This window comes from Mytilus edulis, chromosome 9 (genome assembly GCF_963676685.1).
Source record: "Mytilus edulis chromosome 9, xbMytEdul2.2, whole genome shotgun sequence".
Taxonomy (NCBI): domain Eukaryota; kingdom Metazoa; phylum Mollusca; class Bivalvia; order Mytilida; family Mytilidae; genus Mytilus; species Mytilus edulis.
The window spans coordinates 81,362,832-81,379,544 of record NC_092352.1 but is presented as its reverse complement, the minus strand read 5'-3'; the positions used below and the strand labels follow the sequence as shown (position 1 = coordinate 81,379,544).

The 16,713-nt window shown below is 31.0% G+C and overlaps 1 protein-coding gene across 1 annotated transcript; it reads left to right on the top strand.

The window, feature by feature from the left end:
* Nucleotides 1-351: 351 nt before the first annotated feature.
* LOC139489173 (neuromedin-K receptor-like) lies at nt 352-16,175 on the top strand. Its single transcript, XM_071275338.1, has 4 exons — nt 352-1,264; nt 8,263-8,366; nt 8,972-9,062; nt 14,970-16,175. Exons 1-4 carry the CDS (start codon nt 488-490, stop codon nt 15,117-15,119), a joined length of 1,122 nt encoding a protein of 373 aa, XP_071131439.1. The 5' UTR covers nt 352-487; the 3' UTR covers nt 15,120-16,175.
* Nucleotides 16,176-16,713: the final 538 nt, after the last annotated feature.

Genomic DNA, 16,713 nt, shown 5'->3' with positions numbered 1-16,713 from the left:
ATGCTTGTATGGTACATAATCAGGGTTATAAATTTCTATTTTAGTACATATATACGTAAATCATTTGAGGTTAGTTGCCCTGTCTAAAATCACAAAAAAGTCAAATAACACGCAATGAAATAATTCCGCTGAAAATTATTAAACTATTAAAATTGGTATAAAAGTTTGATTCATGGAAATGAAGACAAAAATATAACACAACCTGCACATTTTCTATTTAAAGTCATCCTTGTACCTCTCATTATAGCAACTACACCAATAAAATCTACTATTAGCTGGAAAATTACTTGTCAATGATATCTTAATGACACACTCATACACATACTGTTAGTAATTCACAAGGCAGCAGATTGTATGGTTTGCTATTTGATTGATTAAGGTATTAGAGACGTCGTGTTGAATAAAGGCCTTTGAAAACTATTGGATAATGCCAAACAACGTGTAACTGTATGAGTTTGTTAGTTACTATTGGTAAATAAGACTGATAATGGCCTTTTCCGACTATGACAGTTTTAAGCAACATTTCAATTTAACTGAAAAGGATATTGAAAATATATACCAAAACTTAAAGAACAAAACAAATATAGCACCTGCATCTTCGGATATTGTGGTTGTTTTGGCAATTCTGTATGGACTTATTTCACTTCTTGCTGTGATTGGGAATGGCTTAGTGATATTAGTGGTACTAACAACAAATAATATGCAAACTTTAACTAACATATTCATTGCCAATTTGGCATGTTCAGATGTTGCCTTAGGAATATTTGTTATACCATTTCAGTTTCAAACAGCAATTTTGCAGCGTTGGGTTGTAGCTGAATTTATGTGTAATGTGGCTCCGTTTGTTAAAAATTTATCCGTGAATGTCAGTGTTTTATCTTTAACTTTGATCGCCATTGATAGGTATATGGCTGTCTTACATCCACTTCATGCCGGCTTTCGAAAAACCGTGGCAATTGTTGTGTTATTAACAATATGGCTTGTTAGTATACTATCAGCCGTACCATATGCGTTATTTTATACAATTGAAAGAATGTTTAAATTAAAGGACTTACCGGAGAGGAAAATGTGCGTAGTAAAATGGCCATCAGACAATTTCCGTATATTGAACGGTGCATACTTGATTCTACTTCAATATGTTGTCCCTTTAAGTATAATAACATTCTCATATATACGTATTACGTGTCGTATATGGGGAAATACACTGCCAGGGAACGAAACGTGCTTACCAAGAGGCAGAGCAAGGAACAACAACCGGAAAAAGGTAGGCAGTTATTTTTTGGTACATGTAGTTGACACAAAAGATCAGAAATGAAAATTAATTTCTTGAAGAATAACCTATAATCAAAAACTGCTATCCGCATTAACTCTCCATTTATAATAGATTGAGAGTCTTGTCTACAATTTAGATTGTAATTCAACGATAGTTCCCCTTGTCTTCCGAAAACAAATCATACTACTGAATCCCGATTGTAGCGTGCTAAACAGTTTGAGCTAATACTTTAATAATCAAACGTATATAGTAAAAAGGTACAACCCAGATTGTGAACACAAGTATCTAATCCACTTATTGACCTTTCGATGTTGTTAAGATAACAAACAAAAAGAAACGTCTAGTACAAAATCACGTGTCTCTCTTTCTTTTTCTTTTTTTTTTAAATTGTGATATATTATCTTTGTTATTCATGAAGGAGGTAGGCATCAAATATAAAAAAAAATGATGAGTGACAATGTCTTATACAATCTTATATTTTATGCACTTCGTTGAACAAAAAGTTGCAAATAGCAAGAATTGATTCAACATTAATATGTATATTTTGCTTTGCCTTACCGGAACGCAATTGTGCGTTTATTTGTTTTCTTTATTATACCAAACATACTAAAAACTAGAACTAAAGATGTCAATGTATCTGGACAAAAAAGTATATACACTAGATATTTAACCCATTTTAAGAAGTAACAAGAAAATTTAGAAATAATGCAATCAGTGTATTAAATGTATTTTAGTTGATGAAACAAGGACAAAAAGGGTTTTGTTAAAGGGAAATATGTGTGAAATATTCATACCCTAAGGAAGACGTTATGTGTGTTCATGATTTATTTGAAACTTATTTAGTATGTTGCGCTCAATAGAAAAATGCAGAAAAACACCAAAATAAAACGGCAGTAGTTTTGAAATGATGTTAATATTCATCCTGACCGAAAAGTCAGGAAAGTCATTTTGTGGTTTTCGTCAAGGTGGTTGTTATCGTGTAAATGAGAAAAAATTGTATTACATTTTTCTCTGTATTTCCAATTTTCTTGTTTAATATAAATAATTTGTAATTGTTTTATGAGGTCTCCACTTGAAAGATAAAACCGCTTTACACTTCAATCCTACACCCTGCTGTAACATATGAATCGTATGTTTAAGTGGAATAAAGCAATATCATCGAGAAAAAACAAAATTATTTTACATTAACCTTAAAGTTTATGTATAACATTATTTTTTTTATCTGATACTTACGAACGTTGTAACATTTTCTTATTGTGAGAAGGGGAATAAAATAATTGTCAATGTTATTATTGTTTAGTTTGTGTCAGAATTAAAACAGTTTCATGGAGTCACTAATGTAGAATAGCATACTTGCATACTAAACAACGTAGAGTACAAAGGGAAAAGGGGTTTGACTAAATTCAATATTGATACACTTGCAAAGTTGGTCAAAGCCGTAAGTCAACGTCTACAAGCAATTATATTACAAGTATATCTTGAAGAACACATCTCTTAGGAAAAAAGCTCTTTGTTAATTTTAGTAATTCCGAATAATATGTATACTTAATTTATATCTGTTATAGAGATAAAATCGGATATGTTCCTTATGTTGTAACTTCAATCCCGTTCCTTTTTCACGAATATGACCTAACGAATTAAGAATTTTTAGCTTTATATGTGACAGTTTTACCTATTCTGTCTGTTTGTTTTGTTCACGCATCAATATCAATATTATTAAATTTGATGCGGCTGTCGTACAAGTCGGAGATTTAGCGCTATGAAACCAGGTTCAATCCACCATTTTCTACTTTTGAAAATGCATTTACCAAGTCAGGAATATGACAGTTCTTTTCCATTCGTTTTTTATGTGTTTTGTCATTTGATTTTGCCATGTGATTATGGACTTTCCGATTAGATTTTCCTCTGAGTTCAGTATTTTTGTGAATTTACATTTTTACAGTTTTTTTTTTATTTTGATGTATTTAAGAGCAATAATGTGTCAATAGCATTACAGTGATGATGTTTTGGCAAATTAAAGAAGATGGACGATTTTTGTTCAAGTGTTCTCCCTACTTTTCTTTTTTCTTTTGTATTCAAGACCAAAATAAGAAAAATGTTGGTGCTGTACCCATAGTTAAACATAAATCTGACAATTAACTGTAAAAATAGAGGTGGAAGACACCAAAGTGACATTTAAAATCATAAGTTGAATACAAACTGACAACACCATATATAACAAAGAAAAAAAGACTAAATTTTGAACTAAAGTACACAAATACAACATAGAAAACTAAAAAAAATGAGCAAATCGAACCGCATCTAAAACTGGGGGTGCTCTTAGATGCTCTGTTGAAGGGTAAGCACATCTTGCTCCACATGTGGAACCCGTCCTAATGCTCATATTATTACGAACCCGGTAATACGTCTAATTTAATCAGTCACCTACGTAAACGAAGAAACGGCTTTTTAGTTACGACATTATGAAAATAATACTAATCATCTGTGAAACTGATATTCCATAACATTCAATCAACTCGTGATGGGGTATGTAAAATTTACGAATGCAAACTTACTCTAAATTTTGCCTAAATAAGTTCTTACATTTCATGCTCTTCAGCTTCGTAGTTTTTCGCCCTTTTTAACTTTTCTTAATCGAGCGACACTGATGAGTCTTTTACAAATATTTCAGTCCTAGTATCTATGATGAGTTTATTTTCATTAGCAAATTCTTCAAATATATTGCATGTAATTGCCCTGGTTTACAAGTTAATAAATAAAAAATGCATATTAAGGATGTTCGCTACTCTGTTCCAAAATAACAAGGTCTTAAAAAGACTTTTATATAAATAAAGAAACGATAAAAACGAAAAAGTTAGGGGTCTGTGTGCTTGTTTTCAAGATATAACACTGTATAAGCCATTGTAACTTTGGCGGGAAATAATTCTCTCTAGATTTTTCATATATCTAACATTGCCACCTATTGTCGTTCAAAAACGGTAAAAAAATAACTAGGATTTTATAAGATTTTCAAAGTTGACATTTTAAACTATATTTAATGAAATAATGGAAAGAAAAGTAGGGGTTAATGGGCAAATTATTTTAATGTCACAACATGGATAAAACCAGAGGATTCCGAATATCTGTAAAAAATTCAAAAACATCAGGAGCGAACTTACTTAAATTATATAATGTGAATAACAAGCATCTGGCACAAAATTGTTGTATTTACTTTATACCGGTTATTTAAATTGTAATTTCACACTATCAATCCAAAATCTTGGTTTTATCGTTGATACAACAACAAAATGAGTTTAATTCAATCTAATTTAAATATTTTAACTACATTATCTATGGAGGTAATTGGTTATAATTTATTTGGAATGAAGGAGACATATTTTAATTAAAAAAAAGATATCAAGTTATTCTTGACAGTCTGGTTTAAATATAATTGAAGTCAGAACACATTCGACATAATCACCACCATATAAATCCATATTTTCTTCAAAAACCTATTAGAACTGTTTTCTCAATCATAGAACAACGGGTATTTACATTTTTAACTAAGTTTAACATAACTAGATCAAATTAAAGCACATTGTTTTAACATATTTATTGCAACAGAAATAAAACCAATGCATATCTTGAAATGGTATTAGGCAGAATGATGTTAAATTATCATGATCTATAATATGTTGAAGGCCTTACGGTGACCTATAATTGTTAATGTCTGTGTCATTTTGGTCTCTTGTGGACAGTTGTCACATTTGCAATCATACCACATCTTCTTTTTATATAATATTTGGCTTTTATAGCTGACTAATCGCTATGGGGACAGTTTTTACAACCTTATGCATTGCTGTTTGACGATTTTACTGATTGGTGAATGATCGGTGACGGATGTTGGACTGATCGATGACTGATTAGTGATTGATAACCCAGGGCATCTATACGATACGTCAAATAAGCTATGTGAGAGTAACCGTGACAATTGGAAGCGAACGATCAGTAAAATTTTTAAACTATCTGTCTTACTGATTGGTGACGTGAGTTTGACGCAAACGACTGATCGATGACTGATCGCTAAAATAGTAACGCCCAGGGTTGTAGCCAAGTTATTGACTTTTTTGTCTGTTTGGTCTCTTGTTTAGAATTGTTGCATATCTTACCATAATACATCTTCATTATTTTTTTCATCAATAGCAAATATCAACCCTAGTTTCAATATTTTGTCTTTGGTGCTCTTGTTTCAAGATTTACTTCTCTTTATTATGTACAATTCTGTAAAACGTAAATCAATGTAATCATAAATATTTTTATATTTCTAATATGCAACGGTAATCATGTTTAGATTAATTTGAAGATGAACCCTTTGTGAGGTTAATTTAGATTAATATGAACATATTCAGCTAGGGAGGTCAATGAAAATTAAATGACTTGAATAGTGATTTACGTTACATTTAGAAGCACATTTATCATTTTCCATAATATCATCCTGCATTTTACTAGATGGTATGTCTACTTGTCGATTTGTCAGTTGAATCAAGTTAAATGAGTTACTGTTCTTAATCAAAATTCAGTGTAACAAAAAAGACAATTTACAGTTTCAATTAAAATACAAAATTGACTAGTTGGTCCCTGGAGAAGAGCTGTCTCTTTGACAAGCATACCACATCTTCTTTTTTATATTGACAATTAATTATTAAAAAAATAAAAAAGCGGAGAAAAAAAAGATTTTAGAGATTTCGAGCTAAGTATAGTATATCTTATTAAAGGCATGTGTTAAAATTTATTCAACTGTAATTCATTGCGTGTAACTTATACCAGATAGCAATTTTCATAATGCTTTTGGCATCATCGCCATATGTACATCAACAGTAAATATATTCTGAAACTAATCATTTGAACGATACCCATTTATTCAGATTTTAAAAACCACATCAGGGTTCCGTTATTTAATACGACTCATTGCGAAAATGTATCTCAAGTTAGAACTTTCTGAAAACGACTCTCCGTATAGCATTAAGCTGGCATAAGTAACATATAACTGGAAATATTTTTTTTCCTGTTCGTGTTGTTTGTTATTATTCTTAGTCTATACAAAAGACTTTGATTCAATAACCCACTTACTCCTAACTGTGATTACCGTACTAATTGAAAAAAAAACTTTGAACATAGCATTGTGGAAATTCTATATCCAAAGTAAATGAAGTGACGAGTTCTTTTTGTATCATAATATCTTTGAAACTTTAAAATCTTTTAGTTTGGGATAACATCAATAATAGATGTGTCTAATTATTCATTGAATTTGCACACAAGTCTTAAACCCCATAATTGAAAATGCAATCAAATTAAGATTGTTGATTAATGCAAGGTTTATCATAGAGTTTGATTACCATCCTGCTTTGTTATTAAACTATTCATCACACAAGTAGCTAATTTGATTCACATCTTTTGACATAAATATGTCAAGGAGATGAAATTATTTTAGATACTCGTTTATTCAATTATTCATCAATGCAAAAACAAACGATGTCACCTTGTGCTAAACAGTCAATGCTTAGGCTTTGATAAAAAGTAATCAATGATACCAGCTATTACTTATACTATAAGTTTAAAGTGTTTACCGGAAAATGTGTAATTTAGACATTCATAAACAACACATAGGAATACACACTATGCGAAAATGAGGGATAGAGAAAAACCATAACACTCATACCAAACAAGAAACCAAATCAAATTATTCTAACAAAATAACTCACTATTAACCAGTCGTTTTCGTTTCCTAGTAATCGAATATGCACTCTTTTTAGGGACATCTTTATTAAATGAATAATTGTTTGATTTTTAATATCTTGGTAAAAGCTTATTTTATTTCCATTGCAAAATAAAGGCAACAGTACATGTAGTATACCGCTTTTTGAAATTCATAAATCGATATAGAAAAAACAAATCTAAATTACAAACTAAAACTGAGGGAAACGCAGAAAAAATAAGAGAACTACGACACAACAGAAACACAACATTAAAATGTAACATGCACAGAAAATAACTATAATATCAACAAACAAAAACGAACAGATACCACTTTATCCTGTCAATACTAATATACTGACAGTGCACAAGGTCATGCTTTTCCAATGAATGATAAGACAAATGTTGTGTTATTCAAATTTGCTGTTACACAATTTTGGACATTTTTTTAAATCAAAGAATGCATCTCCCCCATGCAATGCTCTGGTTCCTTATCCGAGTTTGGCTAAACTTTTGTGTCCTTTTTGGTGTTTAGCTCTTCATCTATCCATAAGCTTTGGATTTTCAAATATTTTGGTCCCGAGCATCACTGTTATATTGATTGTCAAAATGTACATTTGGTGCCAACATAATGGTACCATTTAATATTTTATTTTATACTTTTTGCCGGTTCGACTGTTTTTTTTTCTGTTTTTTTTTTTGGCATAACCTTGCATATGATTATCTTTGTGTACTGCAAAAAACATATTTCATTTTCGCGAGCCATTTATTGTTGCAACTTTTGCAAGTAGAACAATAACGCGAATGTAATTGTTCCGAAAAAGATCTTTCCGTATTTAATTAAATCTAGTAAATTCGAAAAACGCAAAATTTAAATCGCTGCGAAGTGGATTAGAAAGCTCTAAACGAGGGGTAAAGCATCCGCCAAAATAAGTTGGTTTTCAGTAATTGCATGCTCATATCCCTTAATTATCTGACAATAATTGAAATTAAATTAATCGATTTTCTTGTTATATGTCGGAAAATAAAATTGCTGTAATATTTCGAAGATTGATTATTATTACATTGACAAGAAATCCGTGATAGATAACTCAATAACTGCCTTACAACATGTCCGATAACTTAACAAATGTGATATATAACTAAAAAAGTAAATAAAAACAATGATAACTATAAAAAATAAATTGTTAAATTGCAAAACCAGATTTTGTTATTTATATTAAATGATAAAGACATAATTTACATATTTATTGTAGGTCGTGAAAATGCTTATTATAGTGGTATGTTTATTTGCGTTTTGTTGGCTACCTGTTCAGATCTACAATTTGCTGTTAGTTATATACAAGAACGATGTAAACAAGTAAGTATGTCATATGTATATTTACATGTTAAAAAATAAAATCATTATTTGATTTCAGACCCATAGATTAGATATGTCATTAAAAAATGTAACAACTATTTCTTCGCACATACTTGTATATGAAAACCTTTTATGAACAATTCTCAAAAATGAATTGAACATAACTTTCATATAATATCAACAAGTGTATTACGGTGTATTTTTCCACTCGAGACATTTAAATTTTATTAACTAAAGCGCGAGGCTAGCCGAGCTTTTTAAATAATTAAAAAACTGTCGAGAGTGGAGAAATATCGTAATACACGAGTTACAGTGTCGGAATCTGTTTCTCTGATGATTGTTATCCTTCTCTTTCAAAGATATGCAATAACGTGTGTTCTTTATATGCGCCATCATCAGACATGGTCGCATTTTTTCCTGACGTCAAAATAGGAAAATTCAGAAGAAAACAAAGCATTTTGACGTCATAATCAAATTTCGAGTAATCATTTGCCGAGAACAGATACTTCACTAGTTTTCTCACACCGATCAAGAAATGTGAATATAGCACAAAAGTCAGTGAAAATGCATTTAATAACCATGAGGTGTAATGTTTTGTTTTGTAGATTTGAATACATCAATATCATTTGGTTGTGCTCTAATTGGCTAGCGATGAGCAATGCTTGTTATAATCCATTCATTTACGGATTACTAAACGTGAGTGTTTTTTTTACTTTATATATATGTACAAGTATGTTGCTCCTAAATAGTTCTATTATTCCGTTGTTGTATGCAAAGTTCAGCAGAAGTTCATTGCAAAAATCTTGGTAATTGATTACTAGTATGCGTTGATCGTAAGATGCTTGGTCTTTCAAAAGAAAAGCACGACGGGAGTTAAAAGTTGAGACTGAACTACAATCATTAAAGCCCGCCTACACCTGTGTTGAAGATCTATTGATGGCCTTGGACTGTATTTTACTTTTTGATCGTGTTGTCGTCCTTGTCCTTTTGACACTTTCTTTGTTGCGATTCTCAATTTTATTTAGTTTTAAGCTTACTTTTTGAAAAATTGTTTCAATTCTGTTGAGTCTTGTTTGTTGCGATTTTCTTTTTATTTGACACAGCTTTTCAACGGCGTTATTATTTTTGTTCGATATATATTTATATTGCATTATGAAAAAAAATCTTATCTGTTATATCTGCCATACATTTTTGGTTCATTGGTAAACACAAATGGCCGTTAGTTTTCTCGTTTGAATTATTTAACATTGTCATATCGGGACCTTTTATAGCTGACTATGCGGTATGGGCTTTGCTCATTGTCGTAGGCCATATGGTGACCTATAGCTGTTAATGGCAGTGTCATTTTGGTCTCTTGCGTATAGTTCTTATTGACAATCATACCACATCTTCTTTTTTTTATATAAAAGAATCTTGAGGTAACGAGTTGCAAGGCCTTAACTCATACACCAAATATTGAAAGTAAAGAACACGAAGTTGACTTGTGTGCTGTTTCTAAACCGTTTGATATGTACGTTTTAGCAATATATCGACAGGTTGTAGATAATACTTTGGCCACCAATTGTGCCCCTGTAATAACAAACTTGTTCTGTACTGTTGTTAATTACATTGCATGGCCAAACTCAGTGCAGAACCGGCTCAATTCCATTTAATTGATAAATTCAACAACAGTAAACGTTATTTTGATTATGTCATTTCGATGAGTACTCTCAGATATGTACTTAGTGTCTTTTTTAGGTTAGAAATTATGGATGGATATATACTCTGCCACGTTCGCTATGTGTTTTGATTATCAATAATTCCATTCGTTTGACATGTTTAAGTCTTTGACTTTGCTATTTGATTACCGACTTTCTGTTTTAAATTTTTCTCGGAGTTTCCCTGTATTTTTGATATTTTACTTTTTCTTTATTTTTTTAGGTTTGTTTGAGTCTGATGAGTTACGCCTCTTTCAACTGATTTTTATAGTTTGTCCTTATATTGTGCTGATGCACCAATTTCCGCGGTTAGACGATGACTGAACGCTCACAAAAACATATTATGTATGAGCCTGACCAAAGTCAGTAGCCTGTAGTTCAGTGGTTTGCGGTTGCTAGTGTCGTCTAGATTTGTCATTATTGTTTTTGTATAAACTGTTTTGATATAAATTAGCAGTCTATTTTCTTAAATGAATTGTTTAATATTGTTCATGACTGGACCCTTCAATGTCGACTTAGCGGTATTTTTTTATCGTTTGATGCCGTGCGGATGTTTATAAAGGAATAACTCCTCTTCAGTTAAACTGTACTGGACAGTTGTCACATTGGTATTAATACCACATTTCCTTATTTTTATATAATTAAAGGATGCATATTTTGCAAATATCAATTTAGCAACAATATCAATATGATCAATCAGACTTTCTTTTTTTTTTGCTTTTTTACTTTGAAATTTCTTATAAGATATGTTGGTGTCTAAACTCATTAGCGACATGTGATTACATTCATAGAACTTGAAAAACCAGTTTATACGTAGAATCTGTAATATTCCCTTTTGAGTATTGTATCGCATTCCCGATTTTCATATTTTGACACATTGCAGACGAAACATGCAAATCAATTGACGCTTACCCTTGTATCCGCTTATTCTTTTGATTTTCGAGTCCAATTTTACTCCCTTAGTTAGTCTCTTTCTGATCGAACATCGTACTATTGTCACTTAACTACAGAATGAAAGCGCTTACTGTTATTCACTTCAATCAATTAATTAAGATTGATCTGATGGAAATTAAGTACAGATATCATGACATTATATAAATTCTTCGACATGATTATTGTTTCAGAACGTTTGACTTTCATCAGTAAAGGATGCATAGTGTTTTTACTACAATTGATTTCAAATGCCAATCATTTGATTTTTCTATTGAACTTTGAAATTGTTGTTAGATACCAGAGGCATTTTATTTTAATGACAGCAATATCGTTCCCTGTAATCAATGACTAATATGCCGACCGATTCAATTGAAATGAACAAAAAATAAGCAATCATAAAAACTCTCATGATATTTTCATATCTTCGTAGTAGCCAATCGATAACAATGTGGTTTTACTTTTTGTGTTTATTTGGTTCTTATAACTTGAATCTGTACATTAAAAGATCCCGTCAGTATGATTTTGTTCTTTTATATGTCATTATGATATATTTCTATTTTGAATTAGAAAATACGTTGAACCATAAACGTCAAAATTATCCAATCGCGTAGTGGAATGAACTATTTGTGGATTCTTATAAATTCTATATAACTTTTGGGCTATTTTAAATAACGGTCTTTTCCTGAAATTACTACTTAAAAACTTTTGATTTTTTTAACCCTGTATGCCAATATTGCCCATGTGAAATTTTTAAATTGTTTGTATATTCATTGAAAAAACAATTATATGTGACGTATAACATTTTCTGACGCCAGACACGCGAATCAATGAATGAGTGTGTAGAATGATGTTTATGTGTTCTGTTAAATTGTTCCTTTTAAAATTGTTACACGATAATGACTGATGTACCCATATTTTGACTATTTTATATATTATGCCTGTTTAGTTCACGCATCATTGTAAATAAAACGGAATTTGATATAAAGACTGTCCTCAAAGAGAGCGGGCTAGTACTATAAAACCAAGATTAATCCACCATGTTCTACATTTGAAAATGCCTGTACCAAGTCAGGAATTTGACAGTTCTTGTCCATTCGTTTTTTTTATGTGTTTTGTTATTTGATTTTGCCATGTGATTATGGAGTTCTGAGTTCAGTATTTTTGTGATGTTACTTTTTTCATTTACTTAATATGCAAAAAGGGTAAGCTTAAAGGGGAAAAACGTAAAGGTAAAATACAATTTTTTGTGTAATCAGATATCGATTACATTTCAAATCTTCAACTAATTATAAAAAATCGCATAACGCTTCTCCACAATCGGTTATATAAAAGCTATATTGTAGGCGACCATTTGCCATTGTTTGAAGATAACATCAATGCTATTCCGCAATTATGTTCTTATCCAGTCAATAAACTGTTCCTGACGAGAACCAATGATCTTCGGTTAGAAAACTGATAGTCCTTGTCAATCGAGTTTGGAGTCCCGTTACATGACAATTGCGATATTCAAACTCATATTTTAATTGGCACGCATACCACATCTACTTATATCTATTTACAACCTTAATACTAATGAGACAGTATTTCGACTGCATATACCACTTGGCTGCTATAAAATGCCTCGAAAAGACAACGTAAAAGAATTCATGCAAGAAAACTAACGGCCTTATTTCTGTACAAAAAATGAATGTCAAACAAATATGTAACACATAAACAAACGACAACCACTGAATTACAGGCTCCTGACTTGGGACAGGCTCATACATTAAGAATGTAGCGGGGTTATACATTTAACGGGATCACCATACACCCACCTAAACCTTGGAGAGTGGTGTAACAATACAACATAAGAACAAACTATAAAAATCAGTTTGTAAAAGACTAAACTCATCCTGTGGATAAAATAAAAATACTACAAATACAAGTGGATGTGGCCGGTTTAATTAATTTGTTCTCATATGTCTAGCTGTGTGTGAATTGAAACTTCGTTATCCACAGGTTATCGACAACAACAAGTAAAATCCCATAAGTTTTTATAAGGGAAGACCGAGTTTCTGCAAACATGATCATGCCTTAAAACAGCATTTATACATTCCAATCACTTCTTATAGATACAAAGATTAAACTTTTGGATATATGTTTAAACTTACATATATCTATATTAAATAATGGTTAGATGGTATTTCTATAAGGAGGAGTAGTATTTTTATATAAACTGCACATGTGGAAAAAGATGTTTTACGATGTCTATAAGCGAAGAAAGACGATTGAACTGTCGCATCAACAACGGAACATTTCGGTCTTCCTCTGAAGTTCCTTACATAACCTTTCTTTATTAAATCATTATTGATATGCACGTTTAATTACGTCATTAATTGAAAATTATTACTATAATCAAGGAATAATCATGTCCATTACTATAAAATGCACCAATATGTTATAAGATAATTTCATTTATTGCACATTTATTAGATAGATAGATAGATACTTTATTCTCTAAAAAGTAAGTACAGGTTTACAGAGAAACATACAATATAAATACAGATGCAAAAGTTGAGGTAAAGAAATTGCAATACGTGCATAACGAGTCCCCTCGATTTGACTAGTTTAGTAGACAATGATTGTGTTCATTAAGATAATCATCGAAGTGAACTTTGTAATGGTTTTTTAAGTATTCTAAGAGAGGGTCGAAAGATACCAGAGGGACATTAAAAAAAAGAAAAAATCAAACAGACAAATAATAGTAAATTAAAAGTGATATATCTCCAAATAATTTCAATTATTGGATCATTTATTGCAATACGTGTATGACGAGTCACCTTGGTATGGCAAGTTTAGTATACAATAACTGTGTGCATTAAGACAATCTTCGAAGGTAATTTCTTTTTTGGTTTTCTAGTATTTTAAAAGATCTATATCTCTAGATAAAATAATGATAACATAAATGTAACTTAATAAGTGACATGATTTTTGTTATGTTTAATAGCTAAAAGAAAAGAAAAAACAATTAATAACTGAAGTGAAAGGGATTCCAATATAAATGATTTTTTACAAATAGTATATGCCCTTTTCTTGTAAATCTAGGTCAGGATTAGAACGCATAAAGCTAGACATTACAACCTAAAATATTGACATTTCAAACTAGGGCGTAATACGAACAATATTTCTTATCTTTATATTTGTGGATGTCATTGCAAACTAGGGCGTAATGAGAACGATATATATACTCTAATATTTGTGAACATCAATGCCATTTAAGGCGTTATAAGAACGATATATATTCTTTACTCATGTTAATATTTCTAAATTTCACTACAAACTAGGACTTTATAAGAACGATATATTTACTCTAACATATGTGTATGTCATTTCAAACTAGAGCGTAATAAGAACAATATACATTCTTAAACATTTTGAAAAGTCATCACAAACTAGAGCCTATAAAGAATGATAAATCTACTCTTAGATTTGTGAATGTCTTGAATATGTTATGTTTATCTCACCTTTATTAAGATAAACACCTAACCTAAACGGTTGCTCAATTTTATCTATGTCGCTCCCCCTTTTGATCTGATTATAAGCCATGTATTTTATAACTGTAGAGGGATGTATGGTGGTCTATAATTGCCTACTACTGCCTAATTTTACCCTTGATTGAAAGTTAACTTATTTGTACTGATAACTAACCTCATCATTTTTACACTTATCGCTTATGATTAGTTGTTTAAACTGTCTTGTCGAGCAGCTTCCAAAAAGTCTCATTTTACAATCTCATGGATCATATTACAGTGAAACATAAAAAAAAAGAATAGAAATAGTTTTTGAACAAATTTAAAGGTTAACATACTCACTACGTTGTATAACGTTAACTACATAAATATTACAGGTACATACAAATATAGCAAAGAATTAAAAGGTGGCTTACAATTTTAAAAACATTTACGGAAGTATATAGCTTATATTTCTTTTGCAGGAGAAGTTTAAAAAGGAATTCAAGAATTTGTTGACAACCTGTTGTTGTAAGCAGTATCGAAAGAATTCAATTGGACAACGAAGTTGTTACACAGAAATGGCAATTCGAGGAAATAGTTCAAGAAGTCTTCGAACGTTTTCGAAGCCTTAGTTAAAATGGCCAAAACAGGCAGATATTTGTATAATTAGTTTATAATATACATTTGAAACGACAATGTCCCAGACATAAACATTTTGTCTATGTTATATACTATGTTAATATAATAATCAGGAAAGGATTATTTTCCGATATATATTTTGTTTATTCCGATATTTATATCTATGAACCCTGGTATGCTGTTTCAACCTTTTGATAATTCTATTAATCTTCGTCATCGTCATAACATTGTATAATTATCATCATTAGTATCACTTCCATCGTCATCTTTTTGTTAACATAATCATCATCCTCATCATCGTTGTCGTCGTCGTCGATGTCTTTGTTGTTGGTTTTGGTTTCTCGGTGAAGTATAATACTTGAACCATTTCCTTATTTTGAGAAATTAACCGAAAAAGGAAAAAACTACACCAAAAAGTTATAAAAAGTTGTTTACCACTAAAACAACTAATTTCCCTTTTGGTTTCAATAGAGGAAGCGTAGTTGAAGAGGCAGTTGTCGATTCATAATCTGTAGATTGTTGTTTGTTTTTGATTTCCTTCAATTACTATTAATGACATTTTTTCTGTTAGTGAGGACTTTGACTGGCATCTTTGAACCTTCCCCACTTTTGTATCAGTATTAAACTTCTTAGGAGTGTGACATGAAAAAAAAATGTCTGTTATTTCTGTGTTTTCTATTGAAAAATAAAGTAAGGTATGCTAGTATTCATGTCCGTACAGAAGCGCTGCCACCGTGCATATTTCGAGACCATCAGTTTACAGCCAGTAATTGTGTCGAGTTCTATATTGTCTTGATTAAGTACTCATCACCGGTCTTGTTATATTTGTTAATGATTGTAACGTGGATATATCACATTTAATCAAGTAATAAACCTAAGAAAATAGCACAAGTCGTTACATTTTGTTTTGATTAAGAAAGGCATAATGATTGCTTATTTAACAGGAGAACTAAAAAGACAGTTCAGTTTCATTTGAACATCAGCACAAAATCATGTTATTATCAATCGTACATCTGGAATAATTAATGGTGATATGACTCCTACATGAAATAAACTATGGATTTTAAGTTTTATTTTGTTGTGATGTTAAAGACAGTTTTGTCATGGATATAATATTTCATTATATCTTTTATGCTTCTTAACTGTTTGTATAAATGCAACTGGTGTCTTCCGATGCTGGTTTACATGCCTGTTATGATTAGATAGATGTAATGTGAAAATTAGTACACGATTGATGCCTCTGATTTGTAACTTATAATAGAGGGAAATAATCACTTTCCCGAATGTGTAAGTTTCCGAGGATTTAAACTGATAAGTTTAAACATATTTATTTTTACAGTGGATTGGTAAACAAGTTATTGCAACTTATAGTATAACTTAGCCTGCTCTTTCCCGAAATCTACAAGGATGTCTTTTGATGTGCAATAGATGAGACTCTCTTTTAACATGGGTCAGCCATTTATCATTCCCTTCCAACGGACTAGCATCGTTTCTCAAGACCATATTAGCAAATGGAGTCAAGGCAGAGCCGACAATTCAGTCACTTGAAATTTTTTCCCCGGAACGGGGATCGAACCAGGAACCTTG